General features: G+C 44.7%; 1 protein-coding gene across 1 annotated transcript; it reads right to left on the bottom strand.

The window, feature by feature from the left end:
* Positions 1–2,094, bottom strand: ABRA (actin binding Rho activating protein). Its single transcript, XM_078855138.1, has 2 exons — positions 2,080–2,094; positions 1–1,473 (listed from the first exon to the last, which is right to left on the bottom strand). The coding sequence occupies exons 1-2, from the start codon at positions 2,092–2,094 to the stop codon at positions 286–288; spliced, it is 1,203 nt and encodes a 400-aa protein (XP_078711264.1). The 3' UTR covers positions 1–285.
* Between the last annotated feature and the right edge of the window lie 19,444 nt (positions 2,095–21,538).

Genomic DNA, 21,538 nt, shown 5'->3' with positions numbered 1-21,538 from the left:
AAAATGAAACCATATTACATGAAGTGAGAGGAAAACATTGCACAACATTAATATGGGATATAAACGTAACAAAATTCGCGACATTTCACATCCGACAACAGCGTACAATTTCAAGATGACACCTTAAACATGAATCTCAAAGCGTGTTTTCTCACACTTCAAAAAAACCCACGAACTTTTGTCCATGGCTTTCAACTTTTTGGATTTTAGGGCAACACAAAAGCCACCCGTTTCGAACAATATGCGTTGTTTGACATCCTCCGGCACCACCGACTCGTTGCACCGCTATCGCAGCAGCGTGATGACAACGTGGTCGTCCCTGCCCTGCCACAACATCTCGCCCTCGAAGTCCACCATGCCGTGCTTCCTCGCCCTCAGCAGGATGCCGACCACCTTGTCGGAGATGCGCACGTACCGATCGAACAGCTCCCCGAACGGCATGCGCACCCTGCCGTCGCGGCCCTGCACGCCCATGCCATTGATGATGAAGCACATGTCCTCCATCTCGCGGCGGATGTGGCGCTCGGCCCTCTTGGCCCTCTCCGCCGTGAGGGTCCCCTCCTTGGGGCGGCCGTACCCCTCCTCGCCCTTCTGGAGCCGTGTGGCCAGGGCGTGCTCCGCGTCGAAGCCGTCGCTGAAGGGGTTCAGCTTCTGCGTCTCCATGTGGTCTTCGGACCACTTGGCCCAGCCGCTCTGGAGGTCCTTCACGCGGCTGTAGCGCGACTTTTGCCTCCCGCCCTTTGACCTGTCCGTGCCAGGTTTCGCGGACGACCGTTTAATGCCGATCGCCGGAGCTTCCGAGCCACCGCCGTCGTCGCCGCCGCCGTGGTTCGTCGCCTCGACGGCTTCGCGGGCGCTGCCTTCCCCCCGCGCCACGGCGAGGACGTCGCCGCCGTCGATGCTGTTGTTTCTGCTGGCCTCCAGAGAGCTCAAGCCACTGTCGCCGTCCTCCTTCTCCGCCTGACGCCACCCCGTCGACAGCTCCGAGACGAGGCCATTGCACCGCCGCCTCAGCGTGGGCGACATGCGGTCACTCAGGAGATAAAGCTTGTCGTCCACCGCACTCGGGGGCTTCCCTTGGTTTTCCTGAGCCGACGGCTCGAAGCGGCTCTTCAGCATGCTGGTCATTTCCTTGCGTTGCTCTTTCACGCCCCGTCCATTGCCCCTTTCGCGAGCTCCAGTCCTGATGGACGTGTTCACGTCGGGCACGAAATCGGGCTGAAGGTTTTTCAACGTTGGCATTGTGAATTCTTTCTTTGCGGCGTTTTCTGCGTCCACGGACAGCTTTCTCGTGAAGGAACACTGTTCGCCATTATCGCCATCTTCGCATCCAGGCGCCCAGCCTGTGGGTTCATTAGATTGCTTATTTTCATTCTCCTGAGCCCATTGCTGCCAGCCCTTCGTAAGGCTGTTCACCATGCTCACACACCTGATCTTCCGCACGATGTCTTTGGTGCTTCTTTTCAACGTTACCTGTAAAGGTCAAAGAGCGAGACGTGTTACCATGGTCAATACGTTGATGCCACCACACCTCGCCAAAACGTTTGACCTCTACCAGGTCCCACGGATGGCTGCACAGTCTACACGCGATCTCCAAAATCTGCCCTGATAGTATTCCACGATATTGTATTAAGTCTTTCCCTTGGTTTCCCGAACTCGTGTAGGCCACTCCAATACCTATCCTGGCAACCGGCCTTCCTCAGCACAAGACTTTCCATCATCATATCTGTATGTACTGTGTGTTGAACTTATTTCGCACCGTACGCAGCCAACCGTGCCAATTGAAAGTGCACGGAAAGGACAACAAACTATACACAACAATCAGCTTTAAAGAAATGAGTTTTCAATCTAGTCTCCAAAACTTTGCCTGCCATTTTCTGTTGCAGACTTCTGTATTGTTTATGCTGTTTTGCTCACTATATTCCTATCGCCCACATTTCATAACCTTGTGCTCAAATGGCCAATGGCTCTTTTTTTTAACCGATTCGTTCAGCTCATGGTCTGTGCGGTAATACCGAGAGAGAGAGAGCGAGCGAGCGAGCGCATCTTGCCTCGAACTACATCTTTTCTCAGACTAACCTGCGAGGAACTCATCTTGTTTCCCAGTAACGCTCGGCAGGGCTTTGGTGAGAAGGCTCATTCGTGTTTCGTTGAGCCCGCTTGAAAGCAGGGCAGGCAGCTGGATATACTATTTATCGCCACTCTGGTATGGCTGGAATCTCCAGTGGGAGACCGGTTGGCTTGTGTGTCACCTAAAGGGCATGGAAAGTTAGAGATCGTGTGACACGGTCATACACACGCATTGGCACGTTGTGTTTTCGCATGTGTTGACAAATCTTTTTTGCAGACAAGGCAGGTTATATCTAGAGATAACATTATTCTTATTACAAAAAAAATACCTTCCAAATATTGTTTGCTCTTCCTGGATATGATTTATTTATTTAATACATAGCAGCCATCCCAAGGTTATCAGACAAATCAACAAAGCTTGCGTTAAAATAAGAATCCACTTTTAAAAAAAGAGTATTTATAGTGGTGTGCTGAGTCGAGGACATCTTTGATACTTAGAAATGTTTGTGACGTCGGAGATTGTGAAAAACATTGGAGAATATTTGAGGATTGATGATGGTGGCCGTGAACATCGGTCTATTTTTAGACTCTGACCATGCCCTTAAAGTGGTTTCAATCCAATGAATAACTGAGTGCCATCTTCATAACACATCCACCGATACCACTGTACTGCATACGTTTCTGCAATCTGAAAGGCTTCTATATTTTTGTAATAAAAAACATGTAAAGGTGCAGCGCTGCGATTTGCCTGCCCACACCACTGCTTGTGGAATGGCCTCCACTAGAAGGAGCTCTATAGAGGCCCTCTAGAGGGTATTTTGGCTTACTCTTCCACACTGGCGAAGATGTTATGTATGCGTGTTGATCTTATTCGCACTGTATGTAACCAACCGTGTTAATCGGTGCAGGGGAAGGACAACAACCTAAACACAAAACGCTGTTTTAAATCGAGATTTAAAATTGAATAGCTCCAGTGGCTTCCTAACATCGGAAGAGGTGGGAGTCCCCACACTTTACCGCAGCGCATGTGACCTGGAGATCAGAGGTCAGGAGATTTAAGAAATTGCCAATAATTGTTTTAACTGCCACGCCGGGAGATCAAACCGGCGACCTCGAGATCACAAGTTCAGTGTGCTTACCATTACACCACAGCCGCATTTATTTTTGTTTTTCGATCCCTAGAATTAAATTGGGAAATAAGAAACTACTATTGTAAGCACAACAGAATAAGACCAATGAATTCCATTAGGTGCCCATGGCTCCTGATTATCCGGAATACATTTCATCTGCGAGGACCTTAATTGCTCGGCAGAAACACAATATTGGTCAGCTTGCCTTCATGTCGTTTGCTTGTTATAAATTGTAGTGAATTCATTCTGTTATGTTCGCAGGATACCAGTTGTCTGCATTGCAAATGCAACAATACTCTTCTGCGAATCGATCATGTGTAAAATTACATCGAATTCTGCATGGGATAACAACCATTTAAACAAGCACAACGTTTGGAATATTAGATCTCATCTGCCTTGCTCATACCAATTTGCCACGCTTGCTTACACTGTACTGTGGAAAAACAAATACAGTGTGTATCTAAATCTTGACTTAAAGCTTTCGTGACTGCAGGAATTCATATTCTTGGGTCTTTCGGTAAAATCAAAGAACCGATCTACGTGACTTTATTTTTTGTTATTTTCTTTGAACCTATCTACGTGACTTTACCGAAAGACCCAAGAATATAGTGGGAATCTGTTTTAACTTACTTCATCTCGGCATTCTCCCTTTTGACTGGACTATTGCATGAAGAAAAACGAACGAAGAAATGGCCAAGCTACATGATTCGTCTCAATGAGTTAGTGCTTGTATGATCTCCACGTTATTGGACCATGCATCACCGTGTTGATCAGTGTGGATTAGTGCAGAGTGTGGAGGACCACTTCAGATATTACTCATCAGCGACTTTATCCATGACTGGGAGTAAAACGTGGGTTGCCCGGTTTATTTCACCCTGCAACTCTTGCTGACAGTTTTTATGATAAGAATTAGTACATTGGGAAATCACAGTTCTCGAGTGCCGAATGGTGGGTCCACTGCAGTGCACAGGCATTTGGAAGGGGCACCTTTGCACAAACACACGAGTGTATCCCAATTTGCCTCGGTTGCATCGCCGTGCGGGCAGTGACCGGCAGTGCGGAGCCGATGATTGGAAAGTAACCGGACACCGTTGCGCGTCACGTGCGTCAGTGGAGGACACCAGGTGGTGACCCAAGGGACAATCCCATTGACACAATTTTGTGGGCAGCAGGATGGGCACATCGGTGACGTGCCTCACCGCAAGAAGGACCCGGGTTCGATCCCCAACTCGGCTGACACGGGTTTCCTCCAGGTTATTCGGTTTCCTCCTCCAGCTAAAAATAAATATATAGTGGAACTGATATTGGCCAAAACACCCCAATGGTGGAACATTAACTGCAAATAACTCGGTTAAGATTACGCATAATAACAACAGTGGCCCCTATTGTGAAAACATGGCTGAAACCTCCATTAAAGGAGCCGGGATTCAGGCTTTCGTGGGTGAACAAGTTTAGTAATATTAATAATATTATCCTGCTCTGGTTGACACATCTTCTCTGGACAGGATGGCACCCTCTAGTGTGTGATGAGGCCACCAATGATGCTCACTGATTCTTTGAGACCATTACCAGGCCATTGACTTTCGGTTGACATGAACATTATTTTGTGGTGGAGTGTTTTTCAATGTCATCCAAATTGGGCAATATTCTTTACATCCATTGCCAAAGGAGGGGTATATCTTTTAAGCATTGATGGACTTGAGAATATAAATCTGGGTATACGCATGCATGTAGAACTTATTTCGCACTGTACATAGTCAACTCTGCTAATCAGAGGTGCCATGGGAAGGACAACGAACTGAACACAAAAAGCATTTCGAAAGAAAAAAAAATGTTCAATCTAGATTTAAAAGTGCATTGCTCCGGTGGCTTCCTAATATTGGAAGGAAGAGCGTTCCAGACGTCCTCAGAAACGCAGAGTTGAGGAATCATAAAGTATTGACTGCAGCTTAATATTTCATTACGATTGAAATCAACGGCCCTATGAGCTTGGGGAGGACATGGGGCATCATATATAATGACTTCTACATTCTGTCTTGCAGTGGCTGAGCGTTACTCAATTTTTTGGTTTTATTGGTCACAGGACTTGATCCATTTTCAATTACAGACCAATATGACAGAGGAATGAGGTGGATATTTGCAGTAAAACGGAGGACAATGTCAAATACCGAAGCTCTCATCAAAACCGCACATGCCTCAGTTAATGTCAATGATCATGTGCTCATTGACAGCTGCAATGAGGTTGCACAGAGGTGATCTTTTTCTGAAGACTAAAAAAAAAAAATCTTCTTTTTGAACGGCGCACATTCATAACTTTTGATCAACCATTTGTCATCACAATTTAGTTTTTAATAAGTGAGTGCTACCTACTCTGACCTATGGATCAGAAATCTTCATACTGACAAACTAAATGGAACTGCAGGCTGTATTCGTGAATATACACAAGTTAGGGGCAAGAATATGACTCACCACGTAGGGTTTTCGCAGCCAATAATTACGATTCATAATTTATAGTTGGGTTTGACTATGTAATGATCTGGCCAAATTTTCATCGTAAAAACCTTCCAAAGAAATTGTCGTGTACTCAGCCTTTAATGCACCAATAGTGTTTTTTTGTTTCACCTCACAGGTAAGTCGAAGAACAATTTTTACAACCAAATTTTGCAATTAGATAGATCTGTGGTGTTCATAACCACGGTCCATCAACCCTCTGGACTCTAGAGTGGCCGATTTTAAAGGTGAGAGGAGAGGGGGGGGGCATACAAAATCGCAGGATTGGAATCAGAATCAGAATCTTTATTTTCACCGAAGGAATTCAACAAATTATGCCGCTCTTTTTCACACATGTTCAGTAAGCCAGTGGGGAGCACCACACCGTCAATGCGAATCGAACTTTAAGCAACAATTAAACACTGAAACACAATCAGCAACGATTGTATCTGCTTTTGTCCATTGTACATCCTCATCTAGCCCTCACACGCCGTGTATGAGATAAAGTCCGTGATGCCCATTGCTAAATTGGACGAAATTACGTACCAACCTTTATTGACTTGACTGTAATATTTAGATTTAAAGCTTTCGTGACTGCAGAGATTCATCTTCTTGGTTCTTTCGGTAAAGTCACGTAGAAGGGAAATAATAAAATAATAAAAATAAAACATAATAAAATAATTCTCACGACGTTTCGGCCACAACGCAAGCAACCGTCCTCAGGTGAAGAACAGGTCTGTCGGAAAGACAGCGTCTGAACGCTGAAGAACAGGTCTGTCGGAAAGACAGCGTCTGAACGCTGTCTTTCCGACAGACCTGTTCTTCACCTGAGGACGGCTGCTTGCGTTGTGGCCGAAACGTCGTGAGAATTATTTTATTATGTTTTATTTTTATTATTTTATTATTTCCCTTCTACGTGAAGTTACCGAAAGAACCAAAAAGTTGACTGTAATAGATTAGCAGTTGGGCTGAGCCTTAAACTCAGGGGGCTTAGTCTCCACCATCTCCTTGCAGCCGCCCCCCACCCCCAATCCTAAGGGGGTTGATGCCTTCTCCTTGGCTTCTCAACAGATCTGGACGTTGATATTGAAGTGGAAATGTAGCCTTCAAACACGCTGTCACTTATAAATATATCGCGAGTCTGAGATCACACGGTGAGGTTCAGGACAGTCTGTATCCAATGCTTAATTAGACATGTCTTCCAGAGTTGCACTTAAAGTTCAGCCGGCTGGAACATTGAGGTTGATGAACCATGCTTAAATATTAATTACAGAATGTCATTGGGATACATGGCCGTCATTATTATGCTTCGTGATTATTTACTGTTTTTTAGTTTTTATATGAATGACATTTTGCAAAGAAATTCCTACAGAATCCACCTGGTTTATTAACTGAAAGTGTCATCCCTGCAATTTGAGACATGTCTGAAAATGCACACGCTATAACCCACGAGTAAATACTGACTTTGGAGATACATTTTTTTGACATTATGCCCCTTGTACATAAGAAAACATTACATCGTTTAAAAAATAATACAGACTCTTCCTTCCCAGTTATTTTTAATGGGAATACTGCATTGATTTCTTGGTCATCATGAGTGTATAATTGTTTTTCAAATATCCCATATTCCACAGCTAAAGTGTACATGCAGGAACTGTAAATTGAGTTAGATTTGCACCTCCAATTAGCATGGTTGGCTACATCCGGTGCGAAAAAAAGTTCAACATGCATACATACATACATACCTAGATTTATTTTAGATATACACTGCATTCTTGCGTATTTTTCAATTATCATATACTCTTTATTATGCTGTTAATAATTGTGTAATGTAGATTTTCTATAGTTGATATATTAAAATCAGGTTTGTTCCCACCATTTTAAGGGAATCTAGCCTGATTTAAACAGGACATATGCATTAAGAAATGGTAAATTATATGTTCAGCGCAAGGATAAAGAAAGCTCAAGATCAAACCGGCATGATGTAGGGGATTTGAGCTGAAGATCTCTCATTTGGCAGAGGACTAAAGAGACAGAGATGAGATGCATTATTTTGGGTACATTTACGACTTTTGTAGTGACTTATATGGAGTCACGATGGTGTTTAGCGCCTGCTACTGTCACAGGAGTGGAAGTGTGCGTCTTGAGTCTCTCTCTGGCACCAGAGTGGATAAGGCATGGAAGCGGGCCCTCGGGGGCATAATTCTGCTGAGGGTCGGAGAGAGAGGCCAAGTGAGGACGTGACACTCTGTGTGAACCCGAGAGGACACGTGACCAGGGCAGGGTAGCAAGGGGGCCCGAAAAGGGGGCTCGAGGGACACGTGAAATGGGCCAGAGCCTTCTAGTAGGATCTAGAAGAGGGCGTGGCCGAGGGCAGAGCCAGGCCACGCCCAGGTGCATGAAGGGGCAGTCCCAAGAGGCTTCTTGGCTCTCTGTTGGAATGGAACCGCTCGGTGCCACGTCTCTTCGATCCTCGGTCCCTCGGTCTTCGGTCTTCGATGTTTACGCACGACATCGTGGGTCAGGCAGTGTGTTAGCTGACTGACCCGGTTATGTAGTTACCCCGTTGTGGTCTAGTGAACCATGTAGTTATCATCTAGATGTAGAACCAGTGGACGTTTATGTAGGAGAACCCTATTGGGGTGTTGTAATAAACATGTTGCCTACAAGAACAAGTGTGTGTCTCCACACAACACTATAATGAGCCAATAATGTCTGTGTGTCCCGCGTGTGATGTCACTCCACATCGAACAGCCCCCCTCATTAATAATCATGAAGAGGTGACGTCTTCCAAATGGACACCCCCCCCCCCCATTAATAATAGTTAGCGGGTGACGTCACTTCACATGGGGGGTGAGGCGCCTCCCCCCCCCCCTCGGCGTCAACTTACAACCCTCACTACAAAGGCAGAACCCTCACGTCACGCGATCTCCATAACGCAATTGAGACATAGAAGTAAAAAGGACATCGTGATGAACAAGGGATTATAACCTTTAAATTAAATCGATCTGTGTCACCGCGCCCGTACAAATTGCACACGAATTGGTGCAATGAATATCACGTCGCGGTCTGCTTTTTGCTTGCAAGTTTCAGATTTACTGAAATACACCCGTCCTTGGACGGGCAAAAGGCTAGTTGCTAATATGAGCCAAGAATGTCTGTGTGTAACGTGTGTGACGTCACTCCACGTCGACCAGCCCCCCTCATTAATAATCATGAACAGGTAGGGTCCTCCATATGGACACCCCCCCTCCCCTCATTATTATTCATGTTTGCCTGCATTTTTTTAACTAATGCAGAAGGTCGAGCAGCTATGAACATATTTTTTTACGCAAATTCACTTTCGATTTTACGTATCTTCATAGAAAGTGAAGGCAATAAATATTTCTACGCCGCATCGCGGTGCCTTTGGTGCCTTTATTTGTTTCTTCGGCACGTCCAACAAAAGGTAAGTCTACTTTACGCTTCCAAATTATGCTACAATAAACATTTCTCTGCTACTTTGCAGACATTGTATCGAATTCCAATTGTTTTCAACCCCAGCGAGCGAAAGCGGAAGATAAGTAAGTTATCAGAGCAGTGGATTGCAAGTAATTGAATTTCCGTTAAATGCAGTGCTACTGTGACATTACGCGAGGTGTTTGATGACTTAGTTGCGTGCAACAACCACTGTCATTAATGCAGTGCTGCGGTCAAATGCTGTGAGGTTTTTATGACTTCCTTTTGTGCAACATTCACTGCCATTAATACAGTGCTACAGTGAAATGCAATTAAGTATTTGATGACGTTCTTTTTTTAAATATTCCCTGCCATGACATTTAGACAAGATAAAATTATACTCTGATCAATTTATTCGTAACTCTAATGCTTCTCTTTGCTCTTCGTTATTTGCCAAGTTACTTCAGACGGTATCAGCACTCTACTTTCTTCACTCTTCGCGATCAAGCGTCCATCGGTGAAGGTAAATTTGTCAGTTAACAACTTCATGTGACCCCATTGGTACCTCATTTGCCAGTAAAAATATGATAATTGTTTTTTATTTACCCTGTTATCTGGGCAACAAAACTGACATCTATTTTTTTACAAGGAGTCATGTTTTCATAGACCACAATACCTGCAGTCATAATGCAAACAAAAAGCATAACTCTGAAAATGTATGCACTGTCCTTGAAGTTGTAAAAAAGGTGTCAGTTTTGTTGCCAGATAAAAGGGTAAAAAAAACAATGATCATATTTTTTACTGGCAAATGAGGTACCAATGGTGTAAATGCTTAACCCGAGCTCTCATACTCTGATGGTGCATTGTCTTTGAGTTGTGCGCCTTTTGGCGTCATCTGGTCTAACCCATGTGAGACTAGGCTCTAAGGAAAGCTGTCACGGGTGTGGACCAATCAACTTCAAGGACAGTGCATACATGATCAGAGTTATGTTTTTTGTTTGCATTATGACTGCAGGTATTGTGGTCTATGCAAACATGACTCCCTGTAAAAAAAGGTGTCAATTTTGTTGCCAGATAAAAGGGTAAAGAAAAACTATTATCAACTTCAGGTGATTTGAAAACGGTGCTGAAGTGAAGTTAGGGTTTTTTTCAAATTACACAGCCACAGAGATTGTTCGCCTTTGCAACCGAGGCAAAATCGTCTTCATCCCGAGAATCGACCACGCTCCAAGTGATGTCACTCTTCCTTTCGTACTGAAACGACGACAAATTCCGATAATTCCTGCTCATGCGATGACGATCAACAAGTCGCAGGGTCAGACTTTTGAAAATGTGGGTATTTATCTCAATGGACCCGTATTTTCCCACGGCCAGTTGTACGTGGCTCTGTCGAGATCTAAATATCCTCAGCGGATCAAAGTGGTCATCGAGGAGAGCCAACTGCACAACAAACCTTTTGAACAGTGATAAGAGATTCACATAAAATATCGTGTACCGAGAAATCTTCCGAAGTCCTTAATTTCATTTAATAAGTCTTGATTTAAAGCTTTCGTGACTGCAGGGATTCATATTCTTGGCTCTTTCGGTAAAGTCACGTAGAAGGGAAATAAAACAATTATAGAATATATATTTTAATATTAATAGTATTTTATTATTTCCCTTTATTTCCCTTAATTTAATAAGTTAAGAAAAATGTCTTTATGTGCTATATTTCCTAATAAACTTAACAATCATACAATAAAACGTTCATTTACATATTTAATATTACAGCTTCAGTTCGAGGACGGGCTAACAAGCTAGTCTTTATATAAACTGAGAATGCAATTTAGATGGATACTGTTACTTAGATTGTCAACTCTCTTGTGCAAAAAAAACAACGGGACATTTTACAGGAAGAAGAACATCCCACAATACCAGGGAGAACCATGTGTGAATGCATTGCCTTGAGTGCCGTAATATTATACAACTGACAGAAGTCAGACTTTGTAATGTCCCAGAAAAATTAACAGACTTTCCAGGACAGCTTTCTCAAAAAGAGGACGGTCCTGGGAAAACCAGGACAGGTGGCAACCCCAACTGTGACCCAACTGGAAGGAATTCTCCCCGGCTGATCGGCCTGCAGAGAATGCCGGAATGATGATTGGTCGTGCAAGCAAATTACAAAAGCAATCCACCTGTCTGATACAAGCACACTTTTCTGTTACAAGGCAGTGTTCATGGTAACGCTATGTAACACGATTTTTGTTCCTGGGTAGTAAGAGTTATTTTCTAATTGCTTAGTGACATCGTGGATGTCACTATGTAATGCACCACGCTCGGTGTGCAGTGCCGACCCCTACAGGATGGGGTGTGAGGATGCCGGCCACGGAATGGGGTTACTATAGGCCGTGGCACTCTGGTTGACCCAGGAGGACACGTGACTGGTAAAGTCTACACAGGGGCCCCAAGTGGGGGCTAGGGGTGGTCACGTGTCGGGGCGAGATCCTGCTCGAGGATTCTGGAAGGTGGTCGTGGCCAACGGCGGAGCCAGCCACGGCCAGAGCGGATATAAGCCGGGTCCCCAGAGGAACCGTGGTTCGGCGTTGCTGTTGTCATCCTGAAGAAGTCTACGTTCTACGTCCTGAAGAGTCACCAACACGTGGACCCGGGCCCATGCTGTGGTCCGGTCTGTTGTAGCTAGTTACAGAGTAATTAGCTTGGTGGTCCACCACCATAGGTTGTTATCTTGTTAACCGCGTGTGTTGGTATATTAAATGTGTTGCCTCCAAGAAGTGCGTCTGCGACTCAGTTGAACTCACTACAAAAGTATAGAAAATGGCTATTATTCCCCACACACTTTGCTTTTGTGACCAGAACTTTACGTGAAGGAATGACACAAATGCACACCACGTTTTCTCATTGAAAATAGGTACATTTCAAATATCACTGTCCTGGTCACAAAAGCAAAGTTTGTGGGAAATAATAGCCATTTTCTGTACTTTTGAGGCATACGCAATTAGGAAATAACACTTACACAGGGAAAAAAAATGTCGTTACACAGTGTAATGGTAGTGAGTCATTGGTGTTGGCTTTTGTCTTGAGTTATGCTGCATTTGCGCTGAAAGTGCTGGAATGTAAGTTGCAGGTCATTATCGTCATAGTCATAATCATCAACAACAAACTCAAAACTTTTTCTGTAAGCATTCTTAGTTCATGTTTCTCAAATGCATTCCGGAGTAAGCATACGACTCTCCCAGTACTCAATGCCTGTCCATTGTGTATGTGCGGAGAGAAAGACACGTCTTGCTCAGTTTATTTTATTTATCTTCTACTTTGCTGACTAATGTGACCGCAGAGGTCCCTCTATAAACCAGTCCCGATTCCCGCCGTCACCTTCCCTGAATGATTACAACGAGTAACGTCTGCTTGCGCCTAATTCATCGCCCTGCTTGACAGCAGTCTCTGCCATGAATCTTTCATATTCCTCTGCAATCCATCACGACAACCATTCACATATGCTAATGAACGAGCCGGCATCAAGCCCCGATGGTGTATAAAGTCTGTGCACCAGGCGTGGTGTGCTTTAAATATGAATGTGCACAGTACTAATGAGCTCAGATACATTTAAATGAATTATTAATTCACGGAAAAAAGTGACATCCATGCTTACTATTTCATCCCAATACCGCCGTGGAATCTTTGCGGTGTATGAATTTGTTCTGCTTCGTAATGTATGGTACATTTTAAGCCTCGTCCTCAAATTGGTTTATTGAGTATTCAAGTTGTGGCCATTCCACTAAATATAGCCCAGTGCTTTAAATTCAGTTTCGTGTAAGACTTGGCCATTGTGAAACTAGGAGGGCTTTCCGGTTAACTTTGCCATTTACAGGTACTGTATATTATCCCAAGGTACAGATTAATGCTGTTAACTTAATGAGTTGTAATGCAATCTGATTATTTTCTAAAAAGCTACATCTTCTTCACTGCGTATACTAACGGTTGTGCGAATTGTGTTTGATGGCAATGATCGTAATAGTCGTGTGTATTTTATAAGTAATCAAGCCACTGCTGCTTTATATCACCAAAATGTGTGTGCGCGTAAATATGAAAACCATTACTGGATCACAACACATTGTGTTAGCAACACTGCCTTGAAAAAAAAGGTACGTAATCGATGACATTAAAGGCAATATCCCTCCTTCATAGCACATGGTCAATTCTTCATAGCAAATAAAGAAGTGCCATTGACCAAAACGTCGCCAATTTGATACTTTTCCTGTTGTGGAATTGTTGTTGACGAATGTGTTGAGGCGTTTGTTATTACTGGAACCCCCTGGTTACACCAGCCCACAGGGGATTATTGTGTCCGTCCGTGGTGCAGGGAGGGGCTGGGTGGGGAGGGTGGGGAGGGGCTGGGTGGGGAGGGTGGGGCTGGGTGGAGAGGGGATGGTGGGGAGGGGAGGGGCTGGGTGGGGAGGGTGGGGAGGGGCTGGGTGGAGAGGGTGGGGAGGGGCTGGGTGGGGCTGGGTGGGGAGGGGAGGGGCTGGTCACCCCGGGGTGCCCTTATAAAACTCAACGTTTAACTTACTGACGCCGGCTTGTGCCCGCCCTACAGTCGGGCATATTTGCGGAATACACCACGCCGCCGTTGACCCTCCTACCAGCTCCCTCCGCAGTAATGTGTTTGTGCGTGTGCATCAGTGCCAAAAGTGGATTGTCAGCGAATAATGTGTTGCTACTGAAGCGTGTTCTTTGCACAGGGGAACCACAGCCAAAACACCTCCAGGACAGAAGGAACCTGTTTGTGACATGACAAAGGCAAAGGCTGAAGAGAATGCCTGCAGTTGAACAGATGTCGATCATGTTTTAGGTTTCTCTCGACACACCGGCCACACGTAAGATTATCTTTAGCCCTTGTTTGGAAGGTCGATGGAATGGATTTATTGCTGATGGGTCTGATGTGAAAAATTGAGAAACGTCCTCAGGAGTTGCAGATCTTCCCCCCCCCCCCCCAGGCTTGCGTCTTACCCAAGCACTCCAACCTCCTCTCACCCAGTTTAACACCCAGTAGGTTGGGTGAGAACACGGAAATATGTGTCGTGTAAACCCGTCACACCACCTGACACAGCCAATTTACAAGCTTGGTCACGTAAATGTGGCACATTAGGAATGAATCAATCTTTTAAGTATGTCCTTGTGCAGCAATGGAGTAAAGTGTGGTTCTGTGAAAGTCCTGATGTGCTGTGCAGTGCATCAATGCATGTGTGTACAGCAGCATGTGATGACTGAGTCGGGCCTGTAGGTGGCTGGCAGGGTTATTGAATGACCGCGCGGATATACCAGTCACATGGTTAATGGCGGCTCGGGAGCAAGGCTGGTTGTAACACACGTGTTGTTGCATTTTACAGAGTGACGGTGCTGTTCTTCCCAAGATTAATATTAACCACAATAAATAAATGTGCTTGCCCTCGATTTGGAACACCTGCCCACGTCCTTCATTTCGAGTGTGCAACATAAACGTGGCAATTCGTTACTAGCACAGCACAACGGTGTGTCGGAGAATTAACTTCACAACATTTACAATTCGAGTGCGACCACTCGCCAGACATTATAACAAGCATCATCAGGCCGCAGCCAAAATTGTGGAGAATTCCTCCTGTTTCAAGTCTCTTTATTTCATGAATTTGATTCTGGTTTGCCTTCAATAACTGCTGTCAGTACACATACAATACTCTACTGTGGCTTCTAGTTCTGTCCCTCCAACAGATATCTCCAATTGGTTAGCAAACGTCTTGCACACTACTTTAATATGTATCATGAGCCTTGATTTGCAGTTTGAATTATTGGTGTTTTTTCAATAATGTTCTATTTTATTCTACTTAGGATGTATAAAGCGCCATTCACCAAGGCACTTGACAATGCTTACCGACTACGGTACAAAATATCAAAAATAAGGGGTGGTGATGGGGTAGTGACTAGGATGGAGGGAGCGAGGTGGAAGGCTGTGGCTGGGAAGGGGGGGGGGGGGTTAGGGGTCATCCATAAATGACGTCACGTGATTTTGGACGATTTTTGACCCCCCCCCTCGTCACACAGCGTCACAAAAAGTCAGCCCCCCCCTCAAATATGACGTCACAAAGCTCTGCCCCCCCCCCCCAAAAAAAAATAAAACATGCTTGAAATCGCTTTAAACTATTGTCATTGTAGTGCGTATTTAATGTGGCGCTGCACTCTGATGTTGTAGGAGAAAACGTATTAAAAAGTATATTTAATTAAGTAGAACGTGTTGTCTATATTTATTTAAAGTTACGCATTTTGATGTGACGTCACATTTCTCAAACCCCCCCCCCCTTGTCACACATCGTCACAAATGTCTGACCCCTCCCCCCCCCCAGGTGCGTGACGTCATTTATGGACGACCCCTTAGTTGATGCTCGTAGAGGTCACGGAAGGGAGAAGGCAGGAGCAGTCAGATAGGACCCGAGGGCAGTGCGAAAAGAGTAAAGCGATGGGGAGAGTCGCATGTGTGGAGGGAGTTTAAATTTCGATTTAAAGCTTTCGTGACTGCAGGGATTCATCTTCTTGGTTCTTTCGGTAAAGTCACGTAGAAAAGAAATAATAAAAATAAAACATAATAAAATACAATTCTCACGACGTTTCGGCCACAACGCAAGCAGCCGTCCTCAGGTGAAGAACAGGTCTGTCGGGAAGACAGCGTCTACGTGACTTTACCGAAAGAACCAAGAAGAGAAGGAGTTTGTTGCAGTGGAAGGGGGGGGAAGCAAGCGGCGAGCGAAAGCGAAACTCTGCGCAGGGTGGAGGAGGGACAGCAAGAAGATCGGCAGCTTGTGACCGGAGTGGGCGTGATGGGACTATCGTGAGCAAATCTAAGGCGGATAATATGTATTTTTTCTTACCGTGAAGGTGGCGCAGTGGGGATATTTCAAGTAATTCAATGTTTCGCCGATTTCCCCCACTTCACCCTGGCGTGCCTTTAGAATTCCCTTCGGTCTCGCTCAAGGTGCCCGAGCGAAGTCGTACAACCAGAGTGAACCATTTCATTGTTTGCTATATTTAAATTCGAAGTCGCTATGAAACCAGTTCCTTTGCAGACTGCCTCGTGGGATGGTATGCTTTGTAGAACAAAAATTGCTTTCGGCAAACCACCACCCAAAATATGTGTGTGCAGGGGTGATCCAGATGTCTTGTGACCCCCCCCCCCCAATTACCGTAATTGACCCCTAACATTGTTTTCCCTTTGTGTATTAAACTTTGTTTTAAAATAATCATACTTTAAAAATATGAAGTTTTAGAAACTTAAATTGTGTGTGTGTGTGGGGGGGTGGGGGGGTCACTAACCACCTGGACCACCCTGTACATCTGCCCATGTGTACAGGATCTCTGTCGATCAACTCACAATGCACACGAACACTTCAGAAAGGGTTAATTGCCATGCACCGTGACTCCCTGTTGCAGAATGGCGGACACGGCATGGTTGACGCATGTCATCCTTCACGTGGTGTCTGACGACACGTTTCCGAGGGCAAAGGCGATCGTACACTCTGCCGTCACTGACCAATTAACAATTGGTGGGTGCGTTCACACAGAAATTGGAATGGTTAGCACGCTGCACTTGATAAATACAGATGGTTGCCCGTTTGATCTCCCGTTGTGGCAGTTGAAACAATTAGTAATTGTTAACGATTAATAATAATCGACGTAACCAAAAACGCTTTATTATAATAAAGGTTTTTTTGGGTTAGATCGCGTAAGCATAAATGTGTCGTAACCCTCCACCACCCGACACAGCCGGTAAGGTTTGTCACGTAAACGACGCGCCAATTAGTTTCTACTTCAGCGCACCGGTGTGAATGCCAGATTAAGCTAGTGCGTGGCCTGTAGAATATGTTATAAAGGGGCCCTGAATTAAAAAAAATAAAAACGTTAATTTTAGAAACACTAATTTTTAACTTGCATAGTAAAGTAATTGTATTTTTTCATTTGCCACACAGCCAGATAATATAACAAATCGCTAACCTTAAACACCCAGTCGTTCAGGAAAGTGGAAGGCAGTATAGTACTATAGTAATAGAGCAAGTGCAGAATCACTGAACCGGAATTGATAGCTTGAAAGTGCGGGGCCCGTAGCATTATGTGGCCACTTTTGCGACTAGGATAATCCGGCACTGACCGGTGTGTTGGAGAGTAAATCCCCCCAACATTTATAATTTGTTCACCCATTGGTATAAATGGATACAACCACAGTTAGTTGATCGACAGGTCGTGGATGGTGGGGTAAGGTGTGGGGGCAGTCTACGGGCACCCCCTTCCCCTCCTCCCCTCCTCCCCACTTATTTCCACAAACAAACTTTTTGGCTGCAAATTTTAACCAAACGAGTTCCTTTTCAAGTAATCAAGGGTGCAAATATTGCATCGTCGTGCGAGCTTTTCACAGTTGTACTGAACAGAAAATATTGGGATTGTTTTTTTTTGCATCTGCAGACTCTATCGTTGCATAACTGGTTTGTTTTGTCTGACAACTTTTTTTAGCTTCTTGCAGCGCTTCTTGAATGTTTCTCTTAGCACCATGACGAATGTTGTCTATTTACAAGCCATGACACTCAGAACCCGTGTCTGTGCATGCAAACCTTATATAATTTTTTACTTGAGTCACCTACAATGCATATAACCAAATCACCTGGAATGCACCCAATCTCATCAGATATTGGAAGCTAAGCATGTTTACGCCTGGATAGCGCTTGGATAAGCGACCATCGCCATGCATAAAAGAGGCATCGTAGGCTCATATGAGACGATGTTGACAGCAGAGGGGCAGTGCAACAAAATCCCACGTTGTACTGTACCGCGCTCCAAGATCTTGCTGCTGGGCATCAACAGCTCGTGCTGACCATTGTGGTGAAGTATGGTCGCGTACTAAGGGGCTGTGGATTTGCCACTACTAAGGGAAGCTATACATGTGGATTTAATAACAGCCCAATAGGCCAGAATCAAATGCCTTATTGTTTTTTTTATATAGAGGAAGTCTATTTTGTTTTGTGAAATGTATGTTCTGGAATATTCTATCTCATGTACACCGCTGAGTATATATTTATTTTAATCCGTGTTTTAGAATACAGATGTGGTGTCTATGTGATTTCTCCGTGCTTCCAGAATGGTGGATGCACCAAATGTAGCGATGATTTTGATCAATGAATTTTAATGGTGCATGCGATGCTTTCACACTGACGTGCACATTCACAATACGCTGCCCTTTTTAGGCTTCCAAGAGAGGTTTGACCCTTCATCTGACCTGAGAGTTTGTCATGTATGAGATGAACACATTACGATATATTCAAGGACATTCCCTGTAATGTGACTGATCATATGTTGAGGCAAAGGCTCTTTGCTTGCGGGCGAGACAGCAGCGTTCAGAAGCACAATCGTGTTACTTCAGGTGGTTTCTTTCGTAAGCGAACAAAGCCAAGGCAGCGTGACCTTGACCTCTCGTGTAGTTCAAGTTAATAATAGAGAAATCCATATCCTGCGTACAAAGTGTGTAACATTTATTAGGAAGCCATTGGAGCTGTGCACTTTTAAATCCGGATTGAAAACACGTTTTTTTTATAATTGCTTTTTGTATTCTCTTGCTTTTTGTGTTTAGTGTGGTATCCTTCCCCTGCACCACATATTAGGACGGTTGGCTGCGTACGGTGAGAAAGAAGTTCAACGTACATATATAATACTGGCTATTTCTTTCTTTCATACTATCCCTTGCATGTACTTTAGAGACGACGGAAATTACGCTTTTGGAATTTTATTAGTATTCATGTTTTAAGATATATGTTGTTATTACTCGTGCAATCTGCAATGTTATTTATGTGTGTAACTAGTCAAAGTATGGATTCCCCATGACCATTTCCCGAAGCGGTAGATAACCAAAGACGTATCCAATATTAGAGATGGGATTTAGGCTGATATAGTAAAGTGATCACTTCTGCTCGTGTTGCTTTCCTAAGAGCTCTTTGGCAAGGATGAATCATTAAATCAGTTCGCACAAACCACGGCGTAAGCAAGCACAAATTCATGAACGCATGCCACAAGCCATCGGTTCACAGTAAATAGATTACTGTCGTTTCATGCCCGTGTCCTGATGGAAAATCCCAGTTTAAATTCAGTGCGCCTTGCCTCAGTTGAGGTGCATAGGGCTTTGTGTAATTGGGAAATATCAAAACATGGACGGGGGATGGGGGGGAGTTTTAACGCATCTGCTAGCGTGCGCTTGTAGCCTTGGGCAAGTGGTGTACTTGAATGAACAAACCAGACACGAATGTTCGTGACAATCACTGGCGGCTGTTATGCATAATGTTGCTTAAATGCCATCGTTGTCTGGTGAAGTGGAATTAAATTTACATTAATATTAAACTGACAATATTACCGGCGAGAGCAAAGTGGATTTCAAATACCGAACAAATACGCATTTATTATCTAGCTCAGTATTAATCAGCCGATGAGAAAATGTTGTGGCTGGTTTTTGTTTTTCAGTTTTCCGCACATGAATCAGAACTGTGAGCATTTGCACGAACAAACCCCAGACGAAAACCGCGCTGGCAGGATCGTTGAGTGTTCGGTGGGAGGGAGATAATTTGTGAAGGTGGCCGAGCTTCGGGGGCATGGCGACCCGTGGCGGTGTGTCACGCGTGCCCCAGACACCCCCAGCGGGTTGAGATACGGCTCCGAGACACCCGCAACGTTTTGGGACAAAACTCCATCGTGCTACGGTCGAGTTCATGTGTTTTTTTCCTTCCTTCAAAACACGGTGACATACACGTTGTTGATGATGTTGCCGATGGCAGAGCCTTTAAAGACACAGCAGTCCCAAGAACAGTGGGCTCAACGGTGAGACAGCAGGCTAGAGGTTCAGTCGAACTCCTCTTCATCATCGTCATCACGGTCCGTGGGCAGATAGCCCCGTAGGTGTCCACTGCACATTTCGTCATTTGTCCCCACTTTCCTCTCCGTCTTGTGCCAATATGCTGAAGCAGTGCAACATCTTTCTGGCACCAATCTCTTCTGTCGTCAAGCCCTGCTCTGTGAGGTCTTCCACTCTTTCCGGTTCCTTTCATTTGTCCAAACAAACAAGACACTTTAAATGCTCCTGTGGTCCATCCGACATCTCGTGCCAGTTTATTTCTCATCGCTGCCTGCATCATCAGGTTGTCTTCTTCTATGGGCAACCTTTTTCTTACGTCTACGTTGTTCACTCTTCGTGTCCATCTCAGACGCAGTAGTATCCTCCTGTGGCGATACATTTCGAATGCCAATACGTAATCTCTGTCAGTCTTCAACTCCTCTTATCCATGGCCAAGTGGCGGGCCGATTCTATCCAGAATCGAACCATCAACCACCGGGAAGTATTTGCCAATAAAACTCCTCGCCAACTTCCAAGGTGTGTGGCTGCGATGGGCAAACGTCACGAGTCTTCTGATCTGAGTCCACAAAAGTTTACCTAAAAGACACGCGTCTCAGGAGATGAAATGTGACACTGACATATCCCCAGATTGGAAAAGTCGGTGCTTTCAACCCGGCGTCACGACACATCAGCAACGAAAACGTTTGAGCCGTTTGTCGTTAATGCTCATTCCTTTGCCACTTTGCAAAAATGGGTTTTGTAACCAGTGTGGCAACCGCAGTGGTTCGTTTTCTTTAAATTGATCAGCAAAATAAATATCTGCTTTGTAACGTAACTGGTTCGCAGAGTTGTTTAGAAAAAAACACGTTTAGAGTACTATTTAGCTGCTTTAAATGTCCACATGATAAGCCACTTCGCTGGGATATCATTTGTGGCCAGGTCGCTTCTGAAAAATAGCTATATAGCTCAGTGGGCCTTATCTAGTGAAATAAAAATATTTTAGTTTGACTCCTACCGAACTGTGAAGGAACGACACTGAACAAAGACAAAGATCCCCCATATAGCCTTAGACTGTAGGGGCAAGTGCTGTTAGCGAAGGCCAGAAGGGTACACGAAAGGGTGGGTGGCCAGCACCACGCCCCACCGCTGTTGTCTCCCCAGTGCCGATGTATACACACCGTACCAGGTACTAATTTGAGGCTGAGCCAACTTAGGGGAGCCCCAGCAACGGTTAAAATATTCGCGACTCTTATTGTTCGTGAGCGGGAAACGAACTCGGGGTCCGCCGGGCTCGTGGCAACCAGGTTCTTTGCGTAAAAAAAAAAGCAAGTGGAGAGATGCTTTTCAACTTCGTCATTCATACTGGACAACAACACACTCGGTTACATTAGCAAAGATCCAACGTTGTGCACGGAAGGAGATTGCTTTTTTAATCGAAACGTGTTGCCGAGGTGACAAAGAGTAGTCAGAAATAAAGAGCGCGCGCTTAGGGTTCTGATTATAAATCTGAAACCTTGCGAGC

The sequence above is a fragment of the Lampetra fluviatilis genome, chromosome 4 (assembly GCF_964198595.1).
Source record: "Lampetra fluviatilis chromosome 4, kcLamFluv1.1, whole genome shotgun sequence".
Classification (NCBI taxonomy): Eukaryota; Metazoa; Chordata; class Hyperoartia; order Petromyzontiformes; family Petromyzontidae; genus Lampetra; species Lampetra fluviatilis.
Note: the sequence above shows the minus strand (reverse complement) of the source record. Positions and strands in the feature narration are given on the sequence as shown.